The 25472-nt window shown below is 45.5% G+C and overlaps 1 protein-coding gene across 1 annotated transcript; it reads right to left on the reverse strand.

Moving 5' to 3' along the window:
- Window positions 1-1230: 1230 nt before the first annotated feature.
- LOC117035077 (cytochrome P450 2A13) lies at window positions 1231-9744 on the reverse strand. Its single transcript, XM_033128713.1, has 9 exons — window positions 9515-9744; window positions 8740-8902; window positions 7772-7921; window positions 7367-7527; window positions 5781-5957; window positions 4613-4754; window positions 3956-4143; window positions 3143-3284; window positions 1231-2589 (listed from the first exon to the last, which is right to left on the reverse strand). The coding sequence occupies exons 1-9, from the start codon at window positions 9692-9694 to the stop codon at window positions 2408-2410; spliced, it is 1485 nt and encodes a 494-aa protein (XP_032984604.1). The 5' UTR covers window positions 9695-9744; the 3' UTR covers window positions 1231-2407.
- Between the last annotated feature and the right edge of the window lie 15728 nt (window positions 9745-25472).

Consider the following 25472-nt stretch of genomic DNA (forward strand, 5'->3'; position numbering starts at 1 on the left):
GCAGCAGAGCCTGGACCAGAGCCCAGGGCTTTTCTTCCCTCTCCACCATCCCAGCACTATCTCTTCCTTTGCTGGGTTGGGTAGTTGGCCCTTCCAGAGCATGAAAGCTGAGTGTCTTGTATGGACAAGTGTGATCCGGACATTGGTGGCTAGAATGTGTGTTAGGCCAGGAACAGAAACCGCCTTAGGCCTGGAGAAACTGCCTGGAATGTGCTAAATAGAAACCATCTTATCTTAGTTGCCATTGGGTCCTATTCCCTGCTTGCTTGTGATGAATTGAAAAGGAACAGCCTTGTTTACCTCCCGCTATAGAACTTCATACCCATCTTACTCGGAGAGGTTATGGTCTTTTCTAATCTGACCTCCCGCTGCTCAAGCATGCCAAATAAATTCTAATAGACCAATGTCTCCCGTGACTCATTCCTCCGGCCGTGTCTAACGATGTGACTTGTCTTGGCGTCTTTGGTAATGCCTTGATAGACTCCCGCTTTTCCCTTTCCAGGTGTAAGTTTGAGGATTGTGAGCATTAATACTTGTTCCCTCTTCCGTCTCCTCCGCCTGCTTGCAGTGCAAAGACTTACTAGTCACTCTATCTTCCCCTGGAGATGGGCCTCATTGGCAGAATCCAGCTAGCTCCAGTCCCTCCTCTCTTCCCTTGGCTCTTTCTCAGAAGAAACATTGAGCTTGGAGAACTGACATTTGCCACGAGATGGGTTGGGAAGGCAGTCCCCAAAGATGTGGGCAGGGGATGCTGACATTCTGAGCCTCAAGCATCAGTGTTTCAAATACTCTGAATCTGAGGTTCTGGGACTCTGAGACTCCAAGAGTATGAATTGTGGACTCTGCAGTTCATTCCAAGATTCAATAGTTTGTTCTGCCACAATTCTAAGATTTTCCCAGTTGAGTTTTCTAGAAACCTCTTAAAGTGACATGCACATGGAAGGATGAGGTTTGGTTCTGACACCGGATTGTTAAAAAATGTGTTTGTAATAACAAAGGGTGTGACCCTATGGATCCAACCTTATCCTTCTCCAGTGAGCAGGAAGCAACCGATTCATGAAACTAAGTTGCAAAACAGTTCATGGGAATTGAGAAACCTGCGAATCATAGCCTGTTATGAAACTTGCAGTGTTCAGATAGTCACAGGGATCTCCAAGGGAGGACGCGACCTGCAGCAGCGGTGACTGAGTTCTTGTCTCTGTGCAAGAAAGAATTTAAGAGCAAGACAGATGCAAAGAAGTAAAAATGGTTTATTAAAAATGAAAATACACACTTAGGAGGAAAGTGTGAGCAAACTCAGAGAACAGAGGAAGTCACGCTCAGGGGTTTTATTCCCTCCCTGGGCAGGTATTGATGATGTCGCATTCATCTCCTCCCCCTGGAAAGGACCCTCTATTTTCCCCTTTCTCGTCCTTATTTGGTTCCTCCAGAACTGTCATGGCATCAGGTGCACGATGGGAGTCATAGTAACCGCAATACAAATGACATTAACATTAGGAAAAGGTCAGGTCCCTGGTCATAGGGATTAGCCTTGCTGGATGAAACTGGTTCTTGTTTTTCTCCATCTGCAGATGCTGGATACAGTCCTTGGTTACTTGTGTATCCAATGAGGTGCCTCACACTGTATCCTGGAAGGGGTTATCAATTTCTGAGGCTATCAAGACCAGATTTCCCTTTCACTTGTTCTCAATCACTGGTCCTTCAAGTGTGGCAGGTTTAGGGGAGTCGGAGTCTGTGTCGCATTTAGTTTAAGGAACACAAATCTAAGACTGATGTGTATGAATGTTCAGATTGGGCACTGCTCAAGGGAACATACACTGCTTTATTTGAGAGGAAGCCGGTGGTTCTGAGACTCTTAGCTGGGTCGTACAGCAGATCCCAGATCCATCAGAGAGAGCCAAGCCTTCAGAAACTTAAAGCAAAAGGAATTCATGCATACACTCGGGAGAATATGCAATCATATACTTGCATGCACGTGAGCGCACACACTAGTACGTGGCTGTGCCATGACCTAAGTTCTTCCAGCATTTTGTGAAAGTGCTTCTCTCCCTCGCACATTTCATTAAGAGGTCTGACTACTGTCCCCCAGTCTGACTCTAATCAGATCTCACCTTATTTGGTGGGGGCATGCAGTATGCACGAATGGGAAAGTGTGAGCAAGTGTGTGTAGTGAAGCCAGGTCAGATGATGGACAGGAAAAATCCCCTGGCCAGAACTGTTCATATTATATAATAATATACTAAGTTGTTACAGAGTGCGTCTGTTTCTTCTTCCTCTTCCTATCCACTTCGCCCCTACCTTTCCTCCAGCTCACCCCTGATCCTTAGCCCTGCCCCTCCCAATGGCTCCTCCCCTGGCCTTACCCCAATAGGTCCTCCCAGTAGGTCTGCCCTGACACAACTCTAGCTCAGTGGGGCAGGAAGCTCATGGTGAAGTTTCGTGGGATGGTGGCAAAGCCCACATATTTGGGAGTCACGTCGATGTCCTGCGGTGACTGTGGGGACTTGAAGCGGAAGTTCTGCATGATGTTGGTGAGGAAGAGAAAGAGCTCCATTTTAGCCAGGCCTTCTCCGAAACAGTACCGCTTTCCTGAAGAGATGGGATGGCAGGGGTGAAGGTGAGGCTGGCTCTCACGCCACCTTGCCCCTCTCCCAATCCCCAGATGCATTCTCCCGGAGAGGAGAGTCTGGAATATTGTGGCCTGAGAGACTTGCAGAGAAGTCTCTAATCCTCTCGGAGCCTCGGTTTCCCTTGTACATGAGTTGGGGGTGAGCCGTACCAGGCTTTAGCAATGGGAACTTTAGGTGACTCTTCCCCCCAAACACACACTCAAATATGGTTGTTGTGTTGTCATCTCCTGCTTAGGAATCTGAAGAATTTTAGTGACCTTGGACAAATCCCTGGCTCACTCTCTGGGCCTTGATTTTCCTCATCTAAGAAATAGGTACGATCATCCCTTTCCTTTGCCTGGGCCCAGGTACTTGGTAGTTTTGGGGGCTATAGCTGGTTGGCTCCAAAGTAGATAGTAAAAGGGACTTCTACGATGGAGAAAGATACTAGGCTACACCTCAGCGAGGGGTGCTGGGATGAAGGGGGTGCTCTGTTGTGAGTGGTGGCTTGGCATCAGGCCATGGTCTCTTACCGATGGAGAAGGGCACAAAGGCATCACTCTTCTTAAACTGCCCCTTCTCAGTCAGGAAGTGCTGGGGGTTGAAATCTTCGGGGTTAGAGAAGAACTTGGGGTCTCTCAGCACCGAGCCCAGCACAGCAAACACTTCAGTGCCCTGGTAGGGAGGAGAGAGGGGGATTTGACAAGGTGGAGTGGGGGATGGGCATGCGGAAAGTGCATAGGGTCGGAGGGGGAAGTTGGGTGCCCTAGGTGAGGAGAAACGGGAGGCAGAGGAGTTGGGGTTGTCTCAAGGAGGAGCTTTGGGGGACATGACATTCCTGTTCCTGAGACAGGAAGTTTGGGGAACTTGAGGTCTGTGTCTCCTGAGGCAGAAGGTTTGGGAGATGTGAGGGATTCGTGTTCTCTGAGACAGGAAGTTTGTGGGACATGGAGTTCACGTCCCCTGAGAAAGAAGTTTGAGGAACATGGGTTCTATGTCTCCTGGGGCAGAAGTTCTGGGTGACATGCAGTTCACGTCTCTCAAGGCAGGATGTTGGGAGGATATGAGAGTTGTGTCCCTGAGGCAGGCGGTCTAGAGGTTAGTGAAGTTCACATCTCTTGAGAGAAGAAATTTGGGGGACATGGGATTCATATTACCTGAGGCAAGAGGCCTGGGGGAGATATTGGATTTTAGAGTCCGTAAGTGGGAAGGTTGAAGGGACATGGTGGTTGGGGAAGTCTTTGATCGAGGGAGTGGGATAGGGGCTGGGAAGTTTCTAAAGGGGCTGAGATGCTGGGTCACAGGGAGCAGACTGGAGGTCCCCGTAGGCTGGATGAAGGCAGCACCTTGGGAAGGAGGAAGTCCCGAAACGTGGTGTCCTTGGTGACTCTGTGGGCCAAGCCCAAGGGGATCATGTTTCCGAATCTTTGGATTTCATGGATCACCGCATCTGTGTAGGGCATCTTGGCCCGGTCCTCGACCTGGGGCTGACGGTTGTTGCCAATCACCCGGTCAATCTCCTCTCGGATCTTGGCTGGGGGGTAAAAGGGGACGTGTTTAGGTATCTAGGGGTCTCGGGGCAGGGATGATAGTCCAACTATGTACAGCTAGATGCATGACATCCATGTGTGACACGGACATAGCTCATCCAAAACAGAGGTTGGCCATCAGCATCGTTAGTGCAGGGTGCTGCTGTTCACCTGGTTGTGCCAGAATCACAGGGGAGGTGTGAGAGAGGAGTCTTGGGAGATGGTCAGGAGGGGCAGGTAGTGGTCACTTGGTGGGCTCAGCACAGAAGCTATTTACTGATCAGCTTAGATAGTTTCAATCTTTTAAGAGCTTGTAAAACTTGGCTGGTGCCTATTAGTTGAGTATCACCTCATCTCTGGATAGCAGGGCATGTCTGAGGGTCCAGGGATCTCAGAGAGGTGGGGACACAGCAGCAGATTCACAGGACTTTTAATGGTCTGTGGCCCCCACTTCCCTGCCCCCTCCAGCCTTACCCTCCACATCTGGGTGCTTCATGAGCAGCAGGAAGCCATAACGCAGGGTCGTGCTGACCGTCTCGGTACCGGCAAAGAAGAGGGTCAGCGCGGTCAGCTGCAGGTTCTTTAAGCAGAACTCTGTGTTGGGGTTCTTCTCTTCCTACAGGGAGAGAGAGCTTCAGGCTAAGCCCGTTCCCTTGTGCTCTTAGGGCCCTTTTGGGGTTCTTCCTTTGGGCCCACCTCTTGTAGATTCAGACCAAGTGTGGCAAGAGGGATGCTAGTTCTGTCAGGCTTTCTCTGGTCTCCAGGCCTTTGCCCAGGCTTCTGGCTGTGCCCCAAATGCTCTTCTCACGCTCTTTGCCCAGCTGACTCTCTGTCCTATAATTTTCAGCTTAGTTTTCATTTTTTAATTGTAGGAATATTTAGAAGAGAGGGATAGAGACAGTGATTGAGAAAGAGGGATAGGGAGCATGAGGGAATGTGTTTGAGTTAAAGAGAGATTTTCTGAGACACAGGCATAGAATTTTAAGCAACCACATCCTATTCCTTCACTGAAAATCTTGAAGCTTACTATGGAGGATTTCCCTCCCTGATCATGTCACCTTGAACTTCAAACTCCAGAAAGCCCCCCCTCTTTTCTTCACAGAAGGGAGATTGACATTCAGATAGGGGTGGGGACCCTCAACATCACATAGTAAACCCAGGTCACCTGTCCACCCAGGTGTATCTGATAACCAGGGAAGAGAGCATGGTGGCTAAAAGCATCAGCCTTAGAGTCCAGAGACCAGGGTTCGAGTTAGGCTCCATTGCCTCCTTGCTGTGTGGCCTCAGACATGCCACTTATACTTTCTGGGCCTTAAGTTTCCTCACTTATAAAATTGGGATCATAATGGAGCCTCCTCCAAGAGCTGGTATGAGTGCTAAATAGGTGAATATTGTAAAGCACTTAAAATAGTGCCTGGTGCATGGTAGTGTGATAGAAGTGCTTGCTATTACGATTTGCACACCTAAGTCCTGCCCATGAGTAAGGGCTCAGTAGATAGAACAGTGATGGTTAATTATAATTGCGATTGTAAAGATTATTGTGATGGGGCATAATTTGAATCGGCCTCTGTTCTCCCCCATCCCCAGCCTGATTTCCCTCTGCTTGGCTTTGGACCTCTCTCCTTTGGCTGCTGGGATGTACCTCCTGCATGCGGATGAGGAAGGAGTCAATGAAGTTCTGTGGGCAGTTGGGATCCAGCGTGCGTTGGCTCTGTTCCACCTTCTTGGCTATGAAGTCCTCCAGCGTCTGAAGCTCCTTTAATGCCTGGTGGTGTGGTCCTGGCAGGTGTTTTATCACTGGGTAGAACATCTCAAAGAGCTGAGGGTGGGGAGAGAAGAACAGCTGTCAGCAGGCATGACATGATTGGAGTGGGACCTGTCTCAGGGCAAGAGAGGCACTGGGTGAAAGGTACCTGGCCAGGTGTTTAGGTGTTTCGATGGGGCTGGATGGGAATAGATATCTAAGTTTTCATGTGAACTAAGTGTGAAGGCCCCTCAGAATTTAGGTAATATGGATTGGGACACATTTCCAGATTTGATATAGTCTGGTGAGGCTGAACTGGAGCACACATCTAGGTGTTCAGATATTCAGGTGAGGTTGCATTGTGAGATACACACCTGTCCAGGTGTTTAGCAATTCAGGTGGGACTGGTATGGGTAGGTCACTTGTACAGGTGTTTAGGCACTCAGGTAGGCTCAGTTGAAGACAACTGTCCAGATATTTAGGGGATCTGGATTGGGGACTTCTGTACAGGTGTTCAGCCATGAAAGTGGGGCTAGTATGCAGGTGTTAAGGTGGTGGAGATACCTATTCAGGTGTTCAGATACCAAATCAGCTGATAGGTGGTACCTCTGTAGGTGTTTGAATGAGCTGGGTTGGGGGACATCGATTTGGGTGTTTGGGGAACAATCTATCCAGGTCTTTAGGTGTATAGGGGTCTTAGTTGGAAGCTGTTCAGATATTTAAGTGGGCTGGGTAGGAGGCACCTGTGTAGATATCAAATAGTTTTGATGGGCTGGATTTTGCAGCACCAGGTGTTCAAGACACAGGAGGTGGGCTGAGGTGGTCACTTGTCCAGGAAACAAATAAAATATTGTATGTCAACTATAATTGAAAATTTTTTTAAAATAATAAAAAGAGAAAATAGATTTCTTGAAAAGCTTACTTGAGTAATAATTATTAGTAGAAGTATAATATAGCCAAATAAAATACTTAAAAATAAAAAAAAGAAATTCAGATGGAAAAATCTTAACAGGAAGCACCAGTTAGATATCAGGGTAAATTGGGATGGAAACACTTGCACAGGTGAGAGAACTGGGGTGAGGATATGTATGAGTATGTAGCCTGCAGGCTGTTTCCTTTCTTTTCCTTCCTTCCTTCCTTTCCTTCCTTCCTTCCTTCCTTCCTTCCTTCCTTCCTTCCTTCCTTCCTTCCTTCCTTCCTTCCTTCATCTCTCCCGCCCTCCTTCCTTCCCTTCCTTCCTTCTCTCTTTCTTTTTCTTTTTTTTGGTGGGGACAGTATCAGTTGAGATATCCAGGTATTGGAGAGTGGATAATGGGTCCCTGTTCTGGGTTCTGGTGTAACTGTTCAATTGTCCAAGAGAAAAGGCTGGTTTTGAGGGGACCCTGTCTGGAGGAGGATGGGCGTCTGGGGCACCTGTCTTCATGTGGGGGAGCAGTTGGTAGGCTGTGGTAGGGGCGCCATCGAGCCAGGCTGGGACCAGTTACCTGCCCCATAGAGGAAGACACGAAGCGGAAGTTTCGCAGCATAATACTCAGCAGTGACAGGAACTCTTCGTCTTCGTAGTCGAAGCGGTCCCCAAAGACAATGGAGCTGATGACATTGGACACAGATCGGCTCAGGAAGAAGGAGGGATCAATGAAGGCGCCTGGGAGGTGGGGTTGGGGAGAGAATGGATTTGGGGGAGAGTCAGCTTGGAGGTTTAATGCCAGTCAGAATTCGAGGAGGGCCCTGAAGAGAAGAACAGAACTCCCAGCCCCGGACCTCAGAGTGGGGAGCCCCGACGCCTTCCCCCAACCTAGTTCCTTTCCCAGGGCAGAACGCGTGCCCGAGTTGGCTGTTTTTCTGCTCTATACTCTCGTGCCCATCCCCCACCCCACCTCCCACCTCACCGTCTGTGTCCCGAAGGGCCTCGATGAGGAAGCGGGCCTCTTCCTGGATGCGCTCCTCAATGCAGCGCTTGCCTACACCGAAGTTCCTCAGGGTGGTGATAGAGAAGCGCCGCAGCTGCTTGGCTCGCTCCCCGTTGCTGAAGGCCACTCCTGGGGCGGGCGTGTGGGAGCGCAGAGGACAATGAAAGACAGGCAGGCCGGGCAAGAGAGGTCGAGGGAGGGGAGCAGAGAGAAGGAGTGGGAGGAAGGGAGGGAGGGAGGGAGGGAGGGGGAGAGGGAAGGAGGGAGGGAGAGGGAGGGAGAGAACTCAAGAGTCAGAGAAGTACAGAGAGATATAGCGACCAAGTAGAAAGAAAAGAATCAGAAGGAAAGTCAGGACAGATGCACAGAGAAGCAGCAATGCAGAGACACTCACATGAAGAGAGACACCGAGATAGAGGAGGAAAGGAGGGGAAGTGAGATATGGGGAGATCTGGGAGGTGGAAGTGAAAATTGAGAAGGATTCTAAAACTGAGCTGGAGAAGAGAGTAAAACACAGAGAGGAACAAAAAGGGCCTAGAGAGAGGAGAGTCTGTTGCTAGGAGATGGAGGCGTGGGGGTTTTGAAGCAGGAATAATATGAGATTATTGTAAGACAATAACGTAAGACAGGAGAGAGAGAGAGAGAGACAGAGAGAGAGAGAGAGAGAGAGAGAGAGAGAGACATGGGGAAGCACAGAAGCTGAGAATGAAAAACAGATACAAGGCGATAGAAGACCAGGGTTCCAAAGAGAGAAGCAGGGAGAAACAGAGACACGGAAACTCGAAGACAGATTAGAGAAGACATGGGGATGAACAGCGATGGGGATGGAGGAGACCAGAGGACGGGCTCTTCCACAACTTTTGGTGGTGAGTTGGGAGAACACTGCTGGGGAAACTGAGGCCATCAAGTCTGATTGACCGCCTTCCTCCACCTGGAAGGCGCCTTACCATAGCCTTTGAAGAACCAGTCGTAGGTGGCCTGCTCGCCTCGCCCGCTGAATTCCTCAGCCTGGTCCACAAGAGCCTCCTTCACAGCCTCCTGTCCCCACAGCACCACGACCCGCCGGTGCCCCAGGTAGACGGTGAATACTGGACCATAGCGCTCACTAATCTGAGGGAGGTGGGTGGAAGTGTGTGGGGACAGAGTCCCAGAGAGCAGTTTCCAGGCTCTCGACCTCACGTGGAAAGGTGCTGGCTCGGGTAATAGATGGCCATCAGCTGTAACCCGTTAGCCATTAGCCGCTAATATAACTGCCATGGCTACACTAGGTTGGTTGGTTGGCAGAGAAGCGGACAGGCAGATTGCAGCTCCTGCTTCCTGTGTCTCCAACCCAGCCGCCAGTGAGAATATAGTGGTATGACCCCTTTTGTCTATGGCTCCGTTGGTGTTCCTTTTTGGCCTCACCATATCCTGCATTCTTGGGCGGGGAGCAGGACCAGAGACCCCGCATGACAGACTGGTTAGAGGGAGCAGCCTTTACTCTGAACTGGCTCTGTACCCAGACCTCAAGACTGGGATGCATCTCCCCTAGGTTCTGACAGTCAAGGGACTAAACGTCCCAAGATCTGGTGTTTCCTGGCCAGGACCCTGACTCTAAACCTTCAAAACTCCGCTTTGCTAAGACGTTGGTCCAACCTTGCCAATGCCTTGCCACAAAGTCCCAGCTACACTGGGCAGGCCCGCAGCCCCACTCTCCTCCACGCATCTTCTGCCTCGTGATACCTTCATGAGGGAGTTGTACATCTGGTCTGTGTTCAGCTGCAGGTAGTTCCCGATGAAAGGCAATGGAGGGGGTCCGGGAGGTAGCTTCCCCAAGAACTTTCTCTGCTGCCGGACAGACGTCAAGACCATTGTAGTCAGGCAGGCCAGCAAAGCCACCAGAAGTAGCCCTAAGGCCAGCATGGTGGCACTGAGACTGACGGTCAAAGGGTGGTGAGAGAAGGGCAGAGTTTGACTCTGATTATATAATCCCTGATTTCACTTCCTGATTTCACTTCCAGCTACAGCTTCCACGATGCTCCCTGCCTAATTTGGGACACAGCCAGCAAGGGAGGAGGCAGAGAGCAGTTTCCGAAGCTCTCTACCTCATGGGGAGGGATGCTGGCTTGGGTAGTGGATGGCCATCAGCTGTAACCAGTTGGCCGTTGGCCACTTATGTAACTGCTGTGGCTACGCTAGGGAGCATGGCTTGCGGCTAGCAAGTGCGGTTAGCAAGCAGATTGTGGATTGCGGATCATGTGGATTCTGTTTCCTGTATCTCCAACCCAGCCGCCAGCGAGAATATAGTGGAATGAACCCCCTCTCCCTGGCTCCGTTGGTGTTCCTTTTTGGCCTCACACCGTACTCTGTGTCCACCTGCTGAGAGCGGGAGTGGGACCAGAATCCCTGCATGACAGGACCCCAGGGAAGATTAAGAGGGAATGGGCCCCAAAACAGAATTTGTGGTCCCTCCAGAGGGGCCACCCAAGGGCTGTGGATTGGGGTGGAGGCAGCAGACAAATTTCAAAACTGAAGATTTTGGAATATTTGCATGTGGAAGCTCCTGAGCTTGGGATTTGGGGTCTCAGAGTGAGAAGGGACCCCAAAATCCATTGGATTTTGGGGTCTCGGGAGAGAAGAATCCAAAACTTTCAGGGTATTGGAATGAGGACGTGTGTCTGTGGGTTTGGGGGTCTTTTGCTGAAGAGGGATGTAGGTTTAAAAGTCTTAGGAGGGGAGATTCCAGGGAATGGATTTGAGGGTCTTGAGGTGAGGGAGGACTCGAGGCAGTGCATGTGGGCTTCCTGGGAGAAGTAGATGGAGAGTCCAGCTGGATCACGGAGTCAGGCCTGCTTTTGTTTTGGACATAATGGTGCCTCTTGATCCCCAGAATCCTCGTTGGAACCTCAAAGCGAGGTTGGGATGGGATGTCACAGAACTGCCCAGCTCTGGTTGGGAAAAGGGTAGAAGACCAGAGCTGCATTTCAGTGGATCTTTCCACAGAACTGGAGAAGAGTAGACTCATGGTCTCAGTTGGCAGAGGGACTGGCCAGGACTTGGGAAATAGTAGTGACAACCACCAATGTAGTACCAAAAAATCGCAACTGTCTGAAGGGTTATAATTTACAGAGAGCCCCTCTGGTTCCCTACCCAGATCCTTAGGGAAGCCCACTGGGTTGATTATTTTTATTTCTGTTGTTGATGTTGTTGTTGTTGTTATTATTATTATTATTAATGGTTCCCATTTTATATATGGGTATACTGAGGACAGAAAACAGAGAGTGGTCACGGGGCACACATATCTCTCGTGCTCTGCACTCTTATTCCCCCTGTGGGGGGCTGGGTTTCCCCACCAGTGGAAAGGGGGTATTTGGGAAGAGAAGGTCATCTTTGAAGGTGTGTGAAGTCCCCTTTAGGAGTGGCTCCTGGCTTGTCAGGGCTGCTACTAGCAGGCAGAGGGAACTACAGCAGGAGAGATTGGCTAAGCTCCAGTGTCAGAGCAGAGGGGGACCCTGGGATCCTGAGGGTAGGAGTAGAGAAAGGGTGAGTGGCTCTGTTGTCCTTCCCTCACGGACATTCTTCCTTAACAATAAGGACAGTTACCACTGGTGAGCACTAATTATGAGGATTAAGTCTATATATGCATGATCTGATTGAATCTTTAGAACAGTGGCGCTGGTTCATTATCATGCTCACTTTGCAGTTAAGAAGACCAAGCCTCCATAAAGCCATTTGCTGAAAGTCACACAGGTAGATAATAAGTGGGAGAGCTGGGCTTTGAACCCTCTCTCCTTCTTTCTCCATTGACTGGCCTAACCCACCCTGGGAGCCAAGGTGAGACGAAGTTTAGCAGCAGGTGGGTGCGGAGGTTGGCATCAAAATTGGATTACACTGGCAGGTTCTGCTGCTGGTGTCAGGTAACCCTGGAGGGGAGGGTATCATGTTGGCAATGAGGCTGCCCCCAGGTAGACACTAGCATTGAAAATAAGTTGACATTGAATGTGATACCAGGAGTACAATAATAGAGCTACCTCTGGTGTCAATAGGGCTTGGAGAGTAGGCCCAGGTCGCCACTGAGGCTCTCTAAACGAGGGCATAAGAGTGGCACCATGTAGGCTCTGAGGTTGGTCCCAGCAGGCTCTGGCATGAGCACCAGGTGAGTGCTGAGATTGGTTGTAGGTGGGCCTGAGATGGGCTCCAAATGGACACTGGGCAGGCTCCTGTCTTTGGACCACCCTGTTCAGGTGCCACCTCTAATCTCGGGTGAGTGCAGGAGAGTGAGGTTGGCACTCCCAGGACTGGCATTTTGCTCAAAGTGCTCTTGGCCCCTGAGCTCTGAGACATGTGGGGAGGGAGCAAAGGGCAGAGAGCAAAGAGAGAGGAAAGTTGTTCGTTGGTTTTAGAGGGGGAAGACGAGGGACGGAGGATTAGCAAGGGCTTGGCAGGTAGCAATCCCCTAATCTTTCTTTTTTTTTTAATTTTTTTATTGCGGTAACATTGGTTAACACCGTTATATAAATTTCAGGGGTACAACATTGTAATTTGATATCTGTATACTCTAGTGCATGCTTACCACCAAAAATCTACTTTCCCTCCCTGTACCTGGGCTGGCCTCAAGCCTGGGCCCCTCCTTTGCCCCCTTGTTCCTTGAGAAGGAGGCAGGTAGAACTTTGGGGAGTTTGTTTCTCAATGAAGAAGGGCCCTGAGTGTTCAGACTGGCTGCCATGAGCTGGGCGAGAGGGACTAAGACTGGGAAAATCATTTAAGGACAGAGTCAAATGAGTTTCAGCTTATCTGCCCCTGGAGCATGGAGTGAGACATCATCGTCTGATCTCATAGGCCTTACTCTCAGAGGCTGGACACATGCCAGGGTGTGGTGGTCCAAGATAGGCTGCTAGAAAGAGCTAGTGGTGAACCAGGAAAATCCCTTTCCCTTGCTGGGCTCCTTTTCCCTTTCTGGACAGATGGTACAGCGGTTAAGAGCAAGATTAAGACAGGGGTTGGAATCCTCACCTTATCATTTCTTTGTTGTATGACCTTGAACAGGTAACCTAACCTCTCAGCCTTCGGGGGCCAATGACAGTATGCGCTTCTTTCGTGATTTTGGTGAGGAGTCAATGAGTTAATGTGTGTGATGTATATAATGGTAGGGGCTCAGTAAGTATTCGTTGTTTTTGCTATTAATCTGCAGGATGAAGGAGATGGATGAGAGGCCCCCTGAATCCCCCTCTGGCTTTTACATTTTCTGGTCTAAAGTCCCCATTACTTTTCCTTTTGAAAAGGAGGAAGACAGAACTTTTTTCAGGAGCCGCCTCCCCCATTTCTTCCTCAGCACAGCTGACCCTTACCCCCTGGAGCTGTGAATAGGAAACTGATCTTCTGTGCAGCCTCCTGGAAGGATGGCGGATTAGGCGGTGCCAGGGTTAGAGCCTCAGCTTGTTCTGGATGGGCACGGAGCCCTGCACAGGGCGTTGCCCCTCTGTCTCAATCCTCTTGTCTCTGACTGTCTTTCTCTTTCTCCTTCCCTGCAAGTCAGCCTGCCTTTCAACACTGTTGTGTGCTCTTGGATCTCTTTATGTTTGTGTCATTTTGTCCAGGGGGTTTTCCTAGATGCCTCTGTCATGTTTATCCTTATCTATACATCTGTATGTGGGTGTCATTTTGGGTACATGCTTGGGGTGTCTGTGCATGTCTGCATGTGTCAACGTGTCCATGTTGATATATATGTATGAATTCACAGTGACAGCTCAGAATGGACAGTACTGGCATGAGAAGGCACAGATAGAGGGGGTCAGGGTGGGATGGGGGCACAGGCAGAAGGGTCAGGGTAGGATGGGGGGCCCAGGGAGCTGTAGAAGCCCAGAAATGGCACCTAATCAACCTTGTAGGTTCAGTATAAGCCACTAGAGGGCTAAGAAGGGATTTTCCATGGGGGCATAGGGAGAGTTGGAAGGGAGACTCTGTTCCCGGCCTAGGAAATAGCCTGTATAAAGGCCAGAGGCCTGAGGAGCATAGTTGAGTGCTGTTAGAGTGTAGAGATCTGGGGCCGGGTTCACCCATGAAGCTGGAGCTGTTGGCAGGAGTCAGACCATGTGGAGTCTTATGCAACTTGGTGGGGAGCTTGGACTCTGTCCAGACGCAATAGGGAGCCATAGAGGGTTTTGAGCAGAGGAACAAAATAGTCAGATTTGTGTTTCAGAAAGATTCATCAGATTTTTGATGAGACTATAAGCTGAGAGATGAGGAAGTGGCTACTACAGGCATCCAGGTAAGAGAGAACGGAGCCATGAAGATGGGGAGGAGGGGATGAGTCTGAAAACGATGTGAAATGAAGAATGAATTCTTACTTGGTTATATGTTGGCTGTGTGGAGGTGAGGGTGAGGGAGGAGTCCAGTGTGGGTGATAGACGGTAGTGTCACTTACTGGTTTGGGGGCACAGATCAGGAGCACGTTTGAGGCAGGAGATAATGAGTTCAGCTTTGGACATAGTAAACTAGGCACACAGTTCCCACTCTTAGGGATTTCTTAGTGGGAGAGCAGACCTGAATAAATTGAAGTTGTCAGTGATGTCATTAGTATTAGTAATTATTAGTAATAATATACTACTCAAAGTTGAGGATTAGGAGGGCTTCATAGAGGAGGTATCATTTGAATTGGGTCTTGCAGGATGAGTTTACCAGGTAGGGAAATAGAAGAGGGCAGCCCAGGCAGAGAGTCTGAGACATGTGAGATGGATGGAACAGAACAGATATATTTGACACGTGCTTCCTCCACAAACTTTGTCAATCGACCTTCTATTCTTTACACCCCAGCCTGACCCGAAACTTCCAGGTTCATGCCCACAAGTGTTCCTGAAATTTATAACCCTGTTCCAAAATGAGAATTTAAGAAAATATTGAAGTGGAATTCACATAACATAAAATTAAACATTTTAAAGCAAACAATTCAGTCACATTTAGCACATTCACAGTGTTATAAAACCACCACCTCTAACCAGTTCTAAAGTATTTCCAAATGAGGATCTTAAGTAAGATTTCTTGTTTTAAATTTAAATACTAGTTCTGCTAAAAGGGGTGGAATAAGATACTTCATGTAAATGGAAATGGAAAAAAAAAAAGCTGGGGTAGCAATACTTATATCAGACAAAATAGACTTTAAAACAAGGGCTATAACAAGAGACAAAGAAAGACCCAGCAATTCCACTTCTGGGTATTTATCCGAAGAAACCTGGAACACTAATTCGAAAAGACATATGCATCTCTCTGTTTATTGCAGCATTATTTACAATAGACAAGGTATGGAGACAACCTAAGTGTCCATCGACAGACAAATGGATAAAGAACATGCGGTCCATATGTGCAATGTAATACTGCTCAGCCATAACAAGGTAAAAGTACTGCCATTTGCAACAACATGGATAGATCTTGAGAATATCATGCTATGTAAAATAAGTTAGATGGAAAAAGTCAAGAACCATATGATTTCAGTCATAAGTGGGATATAAACTGAAAGCAACAAATGAACAAACAAGACCAAGAAACAAACAAAAACTCATAGACACAAACAACAGTATGGTGGTTATCGAAGGACAGGTGATTGGGGAGCAGGTAGAAAAGGGTAAAGGGGGTCAAATATATGGTGATGGAAGGAGATTTGACTTTGGGTGGTGAACACACAATGCAATATACAGATGATGTAGAATTATACACTTGAAACCTATATACTTTTATTAACCAATGTCAGCCCAATAAATTTATAAAATAAAGGCCAATGAGAAAAACATCAGAAGAAACCACCTATCCTGACATCTTGATCTTAGATTTCTAGCCCCCAGAAATTAATTTTTAATAGGCGAGAATAAAGTTGTTTTAGAAAAAAATTGAAATCTTGCCATTTGCAACAACATAGATGGACCTAGAGGGTGGTGTGCTAAGTGAAATAAGTCAGAAAGACAAATGCCATGTTATTTCACTTATATGTGGAATCAAAAAAAATCCAAAATGAATGAACAAAACAAATTCATAGATACAGAGAACAAACTGATGGATGCTACATGGGAGGGGGCTTGAGTAATGGGTCAAACAGGGAAAGGGATGAAGATGTGCAAATTGCCAGTTATAAAAATAATCATGGGGATGTAAAGTACAGCTTAGGGAATGTAGTCAATAATACTGTAATGTCTACATATGGTGTCAGATGGGTACTAGACTTATCAGGGTGATCACTTCATAAGTTATATAAATATCTAACCACTATGTTATACATCTGAAACTAACATAATCCTGTATGACAACTGTAATTGAAAAATTTTTTAAAATATTAAAAAATAAATACCAGGGGTGGCCAGATGGCTCGGTTGGTTAGCGCGCGAGTTCTCAACAACAAGGTTGCCGGTTCAATTCCCACATGGGATGGTGGGCTGCGTCCCCTGCAACTAAGGTTGTAAATGGCGACTGGACTTGGAGCTGAGCTGCGCCCTCCACAACTAGACTGAAAGACAATGACTTGGAGCTGATGGGTCCTGGAGAAACACACTGTTCCCCAATAAAATTTATTAAAAATAAATAAATGAATACCAGTACTGCTAATAACATCAGTCATGGACCTTATTATCTTACTGTGCGAAGTTTTTATGAACATGATCTTATTAAAGTCCTCACAGCAAGCCTCTGAGGTTGGTTTTATCATCCCCATTTTGCAAATGAGTTAAATAAGGTTCCAAGAGTTGGAAGTGAGTTGCTTTGGGTTGCACAGTTAAGGGCAGAGTCTGAACGTGACCTTGTGTGACTAAATTTCACGCTCTTAACCGACATTCTAGCCAAGCCTCACCCTCCTTCTTTATGAAACACCAGGAAACTGACATCTTGTAGTTCTTGAAAAATTTCCCTGTGAGCCTGAAACAAAAGATTCCCCCCAGATGTTTTAAGGTCTCTTAATAGAAGGCAGACTTGACCTATTGTTTCTGCATTCCTTGGACCATTAACTGAGGACCCAGTCAACAAGTGTTATTACACAGGCCAAGGTTGTGGTCAGAGTGAAATATTTGTCTTCCAGATTTCAGGGTGATTAGAATTAGGGTGGGGCTGCTGCAATGTTGACTGAAATGGAGTGAAAGGAAAAACCAAAGAAGAGGAGAAAGTCAAGGTTCTTTCTGTCTAATTGTTTGCACAGCTCATGCCCTTGACAACTGAAGTGCCTCCTCCTCGGGAAAATGGCAAGACTTGGGGCAGAGAGAGAGGAGAAAGTTTGATAGCTGACAGGGATGAAGAGGACAGACTTAGAGGAGGAAGGATTTTTATATGAGGGTGGAGGGGTCATACTCTAGAAGTGCTCTGAGGAGTTTCTGAGTCTGGTAATGGTTGAATAGCTCTTATTGAATCAAACATCCAAAAAATAACAACAATAAACTCAGAATAAAATATTAAAAAAAAAGTCTAATTCCCTGAAATCATTGGAGAGTGAACAAAAGCAGGCACATACTGAAGGGGATTGGAAGAAGGGCATTTCCTGCTTATTATAGCTTTTAGCCTGAAGGCAGGCCCTGGACAGTGCCTTGGGGGTGGCTAAAACCCAGATAGAAACTGTAGTTTTCTGACTTGAAGAATCAGAAGACAGAGTTCAGAGTGATTATAGCATCTGGTGGTAGTGGTGGTAAAGTCTCAAAGAAGGAGAGAGCCAGAGAGGGGGAGCCCCAAAGTCTATGTATAGACTCTGTCCAAATTTCTTACTGATTGTTGAACTACTTATGTGCTAGAAAACTCCAAGGTGCCTGCTAAGGCTAAAATAACTGAAATGAGATTTCTGAGTCGAGAACTTGAGCTCAGCCAAGTTAACTGCTCCCTGACCTGAAACAAAACAAAACACAAAACAAAACAAGAAAACTCAATATTCTTCAATATTGAACATAACAGAATCCAGAGTCTCTACAAGGTATCACTTGTAATATCCAAAAGCACTAGGCATATGAAGATATAGGAAAATCTGACCATACTTAAGAGGAAAAGCAATTGATGGAGGCTGACCCTGGCATGACCCTAATGTTGGGACTTAGCTGACAAGGTTTTAAAAGCACCTGTTATGTCTATACTCAAGGATGTCCAAGTGGCATTGAGAAGCAAGAGGCATTGACCATAACTTCTGACCGTGAGGCCGACTGAGTAATCTTTATTGGAGAGAGGGTTCAGGAAAGCTGTGCTCTTGAGAGGAGAGCTTATTCTGAGTAGGATTGGGAAACAGAAAATTTGGACAAGTGGTTCATTTATTAAGCAAATATTAATAGAACATCTATTGTGTGTGAGGCACTGTTCTAATCATTAAGGATACAGCAGTCAACATGACCCTTTGGAGCTTACATTTTGAATGTGTCCAGGCACTTAGGTCAAAGACATTGTCATGCGGGGTGTCATGCGGGGTCTCTGATCCCACTCCCCACATAAGAACGCAGGACATGGTGAGGCCAAAAAGGAACACCAACGGAGCCATAGATAGGGAAGTCATACCACTATATTCTTGCTGGCAGCTGGGTGGGAGACACAGGGAGCAAACATCCGCCTGTACCCAACAAGAGGTCTTCCTGCACTCGTCTCGCTGGCGGCCAGACGAGACACACAGGATGTAGGATCCACACGATCCGCAATCCACTGTCCGCTTTTCTGCCTGCCAACCAACCAACCAACCAATCAACCAACCAACCAACGCCATCACGGCAGTTACATCAGCAGCCAACTGGCCAACTGGCTACAGCCAAAGGCCAACCACCACAGCGACGACCATCTAATCACAATTGACGGTCATTTACTACCCGAGCCAGCACCTTTCCATGTGAGGCTGAGAGCCTGGAAACGGCACTCCTGGCTCTGTCACAACATTCTGCCAAAGAACCTACTTCCTACTTAGGAAAGGGGACATGGAAGCAGGAAGGAAATACATGACTGACAATAATGACTATATTTATTATTGTAGCTGATGATTATTAAATGCCATGTGCCAAAAACTATGTATTACCTTGTCTAATTTCCCCAACAGTTCTGTGAGATGTGTTATGAGTTGGACAGTTAAGTCCACGAACTCATCCTGGAGAACGTGCTACATACCTCATTGCTGAATATCACTACAGTCACCTTCAAAGTACTACCCTTGGGAAGCTATGCACTGACACCAGCACCTAGTCCAGCCTTCAAAGCAATTTCAGAACTCTTTTTCTGGAATGGCCATCAGAGTTGTCATCGTATTCCACTTGATGCCCTGAACATCATGAAAATGTCTTCCTTTCAATATTTCCTTTGTCTTCAGGTAAAGAAAGAGGTCCTTGGGGGCCAGATCAGCTGAGTAGGGAGGGTGTTCCAATACAGTTATTTGTTTACTGGCTAAAAACTCCCTCACAGACAGTGCCCTGTGAGCTGGTGCATTGTCGTGATGCAAGAGCCGTGAATTGTTGGCAAAAAGTTCAGGTCGTCTAACTTTTTCATGCAGCCTTTTTAGCACTTCCAAATAGTAAACTTGGTTAACTGTTTGTCCAGTTTGTACAAATTCATAATGAATAATCCTTCTGACATCAAAAAAGATTAGCAACATCGTTGCAACAAGTTCACAAACTTAATTTGTCAGACCTTGTATTATCTACAGCTTACAAAAAAAAGAAGAAGCTGAAGTCACCAAGTAGAAAGCCGCAGAACCAAGACTGGAAACTATGTCTGTCTGTTTACAAAGCTAGATCTCTTAATCACTACACTATATTGTAGTCTACCAGGCAAGGTTTTGGAAATATTAAGAGGAACAAAAACAGTCTGGCTTGAATGAAATCAGTTCACATACTTGAAGGTATTCATGCAAGGTTGCATCAGGAGACATATAAAACTGTCATGAAACAACGCAAAATGTCCACCAACAATAGCATGGAGAAATAGACTGTGATGTTTTCATAAAGTGGGTTCGTTCAAAGGACATAATCATCCATGAATGAAAATGAATTATAGCCACATGCATCAACATGGATGAATTGCAGAGACATAATACTGATTGAAAAAGCAATAACAGAAGAATACTTTTAGTGTGATTCCATTTACGTAAAGCTTAAAAACAGGTAAAGCTAATGTAATATAACAATGTATTGTTTCAGGATAATTTACATTTGGTAAAATTAGAAGTAAAAGCAAAAGAATGATAAATAGAAAATTCAGAATGGAAATTGTTTCTGGGGGGAGGCAGGGAAATCATTAGAAAGGGATGGACAAAGTAGATTTCTGAAGGATTAACAATGTTTTATTTCCTAGGTTAAGTGGTGAGTGTTCACTTTCTTTTCTTGAAACAGTACATATATATTTTATACACTCATTTGTATGTATGATAAATATAGTGGATTCAGTGGCCTTGGAAGAGACTCCAGCCCTGATGACTTGATTTTAGACTTCTGGCCTTCAGAATTATGAGAATAAATTTTTGTTGTTTTAAGCCACTCAGTTTGTGGTAATTTGTTATGGCAGCGTTAGGAAACTAATACAATATGTTTCTACAAAAAATAACCACTTAAAAACTGAATAATATAGTGTGTGTATTACGTGCTGTTGAGTCGACTCTGACTCCTGGTGACCCTATGAATGAGTGATGTCCACGACGTCCTGTAAAAAACCCTGTTCAGCTCCCATAGACTCCTGCCTATGGCTTCTTTTGTGGAGTCAATCCATCTCATATGTGGCCTTCCTTTTTTCCTGCTGCCTCCCATTTTACCCAGCTTTATTGTATTTTTCAAAGACCCCTGCCTTCCCAGGATGTGCCCGAAGTAGGACAGCTTCAGTTTTGTCATTTTTGCCTCCAGAGATGTTTCAGGCTTCATGTGCTCTAGGACCCACCTGTTCGTCTTTCTGGTGGTTCAGTGTCCAGAGAGCTCTACAACATCCTATTTCAAATGAATCAATTTTTTTCCTACCAGCCTTCTTCACTGTCTAACTTTTGCATCCATGTGTAATAGTTGGGAATACGAGACTATAGATGATCTTAACTTTGGTCTTTAATGACACATCTTTGCTCTTGGTGATCTTTCCTAATTCTTCCATTGCTGCCCTTCCGAGTCTCAGCCTTCTCTTGGTTTCTTGGCTGCTGACTCCATTTGAATTGATGGCTGAGCCAAGGTAAGCAAATCTTTAACGATTTCAATGTCTTCGTTGTCTATGTTAAAGGTGTGTATTGCTTCTGTGGTCATGATTTTTGTCTTCTTGGTGTTCAGCTGCAGTCTTGCTTTGGTACTTTCTTCCTTCCCTTTCATCAGAAGTAACTTCAAATCATTGCTACTTTCTGCCAGTAAGATGGTGTCATCTTCAAATCTTAAGTTATTGATATTTCTTCCACCAATTGTGACTTCTTCCTCTGAGTTTAGCTCAGTTTTCCATATGATATATTGTGTGACCAGATTAAACAAATAGGGAGATAAAATGCACCCTTGTCTGATACCTTTCCCCACAGGAAACCGTCTGTCTCTTCATATTCTGTCCTGACTGTGGCCTCTTGTCCACAATGCAGGTGACCCATCAGGACAACCAAGTGCCGAGGCACACCCGTTTCTTTCAGAGCAACTCATAGCTTTTCATGACCCATGCAGCCAAAAGTTTTACTAGACTATAGCACATAGACTAATCTTCTAAAATTCTTTGGAGCACTCCAGTATCCAACAAAAGTTTGCAATTAGGTTTTGAGTGCCTCTTCCTTTTCTGAATCCAGCGTGAACGTCTTGCATTTCTTGTTCCGTATGAGGTAGAATCCTTTGTTGTCTCATCTTGAACATCACTTTACTTGTTTGGGAAATTAGAGCAACGGTCCTAGAGTTACTGTACCCCTTGGCATCTCCTTTCTTGAAAATTGGGATGTATATTGAATGTTTCCAGTCCATAGGCCATTGTTTTGTTTTCCATATTTGTGGACATATTCTTGTTAGGATCTTGACATATTCAGTCTCTGTGGCTTGAAATAATTCTGTCAGGATCCCATCTACCCTTGGTGACATTTCTTTACAATATTTTCAGGGTAGCTTTCACTTCACTTTCTAGAATTTCAGTTTCTTCTTTATAGGAAGCTTCTTCAAAGGTATCTGTCATCCTTTTGTCTCTTCTACGTAGATTTTCAGTACCCCTTCCCTTTTTTCTTCTCCTGTTCCGGTAATGTGCTTCCTTGTTGGTCATTCAGCATTCCTAGTCTAGGTTTGAATTTCCCCTTCTTGAATCTTTTGGTAGCAATCTCTTGTTTTTCCATTTTGTTGTTGTTGTTGTTGTTCTATCTGCTTACATTGACCACTATAATAGTGCTCTTTATCTCTACATAACAGTTGTTGAAAAACTGTATTCAGGATTCTTACCCTGCTTTTGTCACCTTTTACTTTTGCCTCTCACCTGTCTCTAACAATTCTTAGTGTTTTTTCTGTCATCCATTTTAATTTATCTTTCTTTTTCACTTCTGGCTTTGTCTTTTTGCATTCTTTCCTAATATTTCTGGTTCCAGTCCATAGGTCTTCTGGTTCTCAGTCAATTAACAGTGCAAATCTCTATTTCATATGGACTTGAAGTTGATCAGGAATTTTTTTTTATGTTATATTTTGGCACTATGATTCTTTTAGTACTTCTCTTCAGCTTTACTCTAATGTTTGACATTAACAGTTTGTGTCCATGCCGCAATCTACCTCTAGTCTGGTTTTGGCAGAGAGAATACAAGACAATAATAGACGTACATAAATATCCAGGATGCTCTGTTCTCCTTTGTTGTAAACCCAAATGGCTTTATTACTTTTTTCTGATGCTAAAAATCACGCACAGTTGTTATTAAAATCATCATTGTCATCACCGTAGGAAAGGATAAAGAAAAAAGTAAAAGTTATCTCTATGATAGATTACATTATTGTTCAGAAATATTTGCTCCTCCCTCTCCACAATCCCCACGGACAGAGCATATACCTTCACACCTTGATTTTGGCATGCCCTGTGACTTGCTTTGAGTAATGGATGTGGAGTGACCGCAAACATAAAAAGCACTTGTACAGTGAGGTTTCCCTCTTGCACCTCTGCTATCACCGTGAGAAGAGGAGTCGGCTGGGCCACTAGACAGTAGGAGAATGAGAGGCATGTGGAGTGCAGCCACTCAGCCACGCTAAGCCTAGACCAGCCAACGCCCAGAAATATAAGTTAAATACATGCTTATTGCTGAATGACATGTTGTTCTTTGTTACCCAGGAAAAGGTAATGATGAAACCCTAAATACACTCCCATAGAAGTAAGACTTTCTATTTAGGTATACATAACAGTTATATCACTTCAAAAATTTCTGTTTTGGGGCAGCCAGTTGGCTCAGTTGGTTAGAGCACAGTGCTCGTAACACCAAGGTTGCTGGTTCAAGTCCCACATGGGCTAGTGAGCTGCGCCTTCCACAACTGGATTGAAGACAACGACTTGACTTGGAGCTGATGGGTTCTGGAAAAACACAGTGTTCCCCAATATTCCCCAATAAAAATTTTTTAAAAAAATTCTGTTTTCCACACCCTTTGTAGTCAGATTCTAGCCTCACTCCAACCCCAGGCAACCATATATCCATTTTCTGTCCCTATCATTTTTCCTTTTCTTTAATTTTATATAATGGAAACATACAGTAGAAGCTTTGAGTTGTTTTGTTTTCACATAGCATACTACATCCATTTCATAGCATTTATCAGTACTTCATTCCTTTTTTATTACTGAGTAGTATTCCATTTTATGGGCATACTGAAGTCCATTCACCAATTTAAAAACATTTGGGTTGAGTCTGGGTTTTGGCCATCATAAATAAAATTGCTATAAAATTTAGTGTAAAGGTTTGGTGTGAACATAAGTTTTTATTTCTCTTTTTTAAATTCTTAAGTGGGGGATTGCTGGGTCATTTGATAAGTGTACGTTTAACTTTATAAGAATCTGCCAAACTTTTCCAGAGCATCTATATCACTTTACTTCTCCTCCATCAGCCAAAATAGGAAAGGAAATTTTGTATTTCTTTGAATAAATACCCAGGAATGGAATTGCTGGGTCATAAGGTAGTTCTAGTTTTAATTTTTTGAGGAACCTCCATACTGTTTTCCATGGTGGTTGCACCAATTTGCCATCCCACCAACAGTACAGAAAGGTTCCCTTTTCTCCACATCCTCACCAACACTTGTTGTTTGTTGATTTATTGATGATGGCCATTCTGACAGGTGTCAGATGATATCTCATTGTGGTTTTTATTTGCATTTCTCTAATGACTAGTGATGCTGAGCATCTTTACATATGTCTGTTGGTCATCTTTTTGCCTTCTTTGGAGAAATGTCTATTCAGGTCCTCTGTCCATTTGTTAATTGGATTGTTTGTTGTTTTGGTGTTGAGTTGCATGAGTTTTTAAAATAAATTTTGAATATCAATCGCTTATCAGATGTATCATTGGCGAATGTCTAGCATGAGCCAAGACAAGTGGTTTATGCAGAAAAGCCACTGGAAGCAGCTTGGGTAGGCCTGAAAATTGGGTGGGGTGGGGTCTCAGGGAATCAAGGTAAACAAACAATGTTAGCCAGCCAGGTTGATGGAAACTCAGATATGGCACCGCCTGCGTCTGCATGCTGGGATGAGGGAGGGCTCAAAAAATAAACAATGGCTTCCACCAGCTCATCCATCTGGAAGAAAGCTGCCTCTCCAGCCTTTGTCCTAAAGCCAGAAAATTTTCTTCGTCCCCTGATGTCCCTGGCACCTTTCAAGCTGCTCTTCTAGTGCTGGAGCTCAGAGTGAGTCTGTCAGCAAGTACATCCATGAGAGGGCCTTTAAGAGGAGTGCCTAGGAATGCAGTCACCCTCCATCTCACTCAGCCACAATCTTAGGTGGTTTTCATAGCCAGAAGTTATAGGGACTTCTCTCCCTGGTACTGGAATCCTGGCATGGGGAGCCTGGTGTGGGTCTGGGACCCCTCACACCTCTGGGGGGAACCTCCACAGCTGAGATATCCCTCCCCATTTTTAACTGCCATACATGGGTGTGGGACCAGCCTGTTTCATGTCTCCACCCCTCCTACCAGTCTCAAGTTGGCTTCTTCTCTATGTCCTTAGTTGTGGGGCTTCAGTTCAGCTAGACTTCAGGTGATTCTAATGATGGTTGTTCTATAGTTTAGTTGTAATTTTGATTTGGTCATGAGAGGAGGGGGTAAGCAGAGCATTTACCTACTCTGCCATCTTGACTAGATCAGGACCCTCTACCTCCCAATTCATATGTTTAAAATTGTGTGCTGTTCTTTGAGTAGCATGATGAAATCTTGCATCATCCAGCTCTGTCCTACCTGGGATGTGTAACTTCCCTTTGTCCAGCACATCCACAGGCTGCCTGCGCGTTAATTCCTTAGTGGTCACCTAGGTTATCAGATGGACTGTTGTTTATTGCAGGGCTTTGGATCATGTAACCCTCATTTCATTAATAATGGCTCCAAAGCCATTCACATAACTTTTGTTACAGTATATTGTCATAATTGTTCTATTTTCTTATTAGTTATTGGTGTTAATCTCTTACTGTGCCTAATTTATAAATTAAACTTTATCATAGGTACGTATATATAGGACAAAACACAGTGTATATAGTGTTTGGTACTATATGCCTTTTCAGGCATCCACTGGGGGTCTTGGAACATATCCTCCATAGACAAGGGGGGACTACTGTATACATGATAATACTACAA

This window comes from Rhinolophus ferrumequinum, chromosome 15, assembly GCF_004115265.2.
Source record: "Rhinolophus ferrumequinum isolate MPI-CBG mRhiFer1 chromosome 15, mRhiFer1_v1.p, whole genome shotgun sequence".
Classification (NCBI taxonomy): Eukaryota; Metazoa; Chordata; class Mammalia; order Chiroptera; family Rhinolophidae; genus Rhinolophus; species Rhinolophus ferrumequinum.

What these genes read in the sequence shown, in the direction of transcription:
- LOC117035077 (XM_033128713.1), bottom strand. Translation starts at nt 9,694, where the DNA reads ATGCTGGCCTTAGGGCTACTTCTGGTGGCTTTGCTGGCCTGCCTGACT. An exon ending in GGCCCTTCGGGACACAGACG is followed by an intron (nt 7,528 to 7,771) that starts GTGAGGTGGGAG and finishes CCCACCTCCCAG; the next exon opens with GCGCCTTCATTGATCCCTCC. An exon ending in TCCTCATCCGCATGCAGGAG is followed by an intron (nt 4,755 to 5,780) that starts GTACATCCCAGC and finishes CTCTCCCTGTAG; the next exon opens with GAAGAGAAGAACCCCAACAC.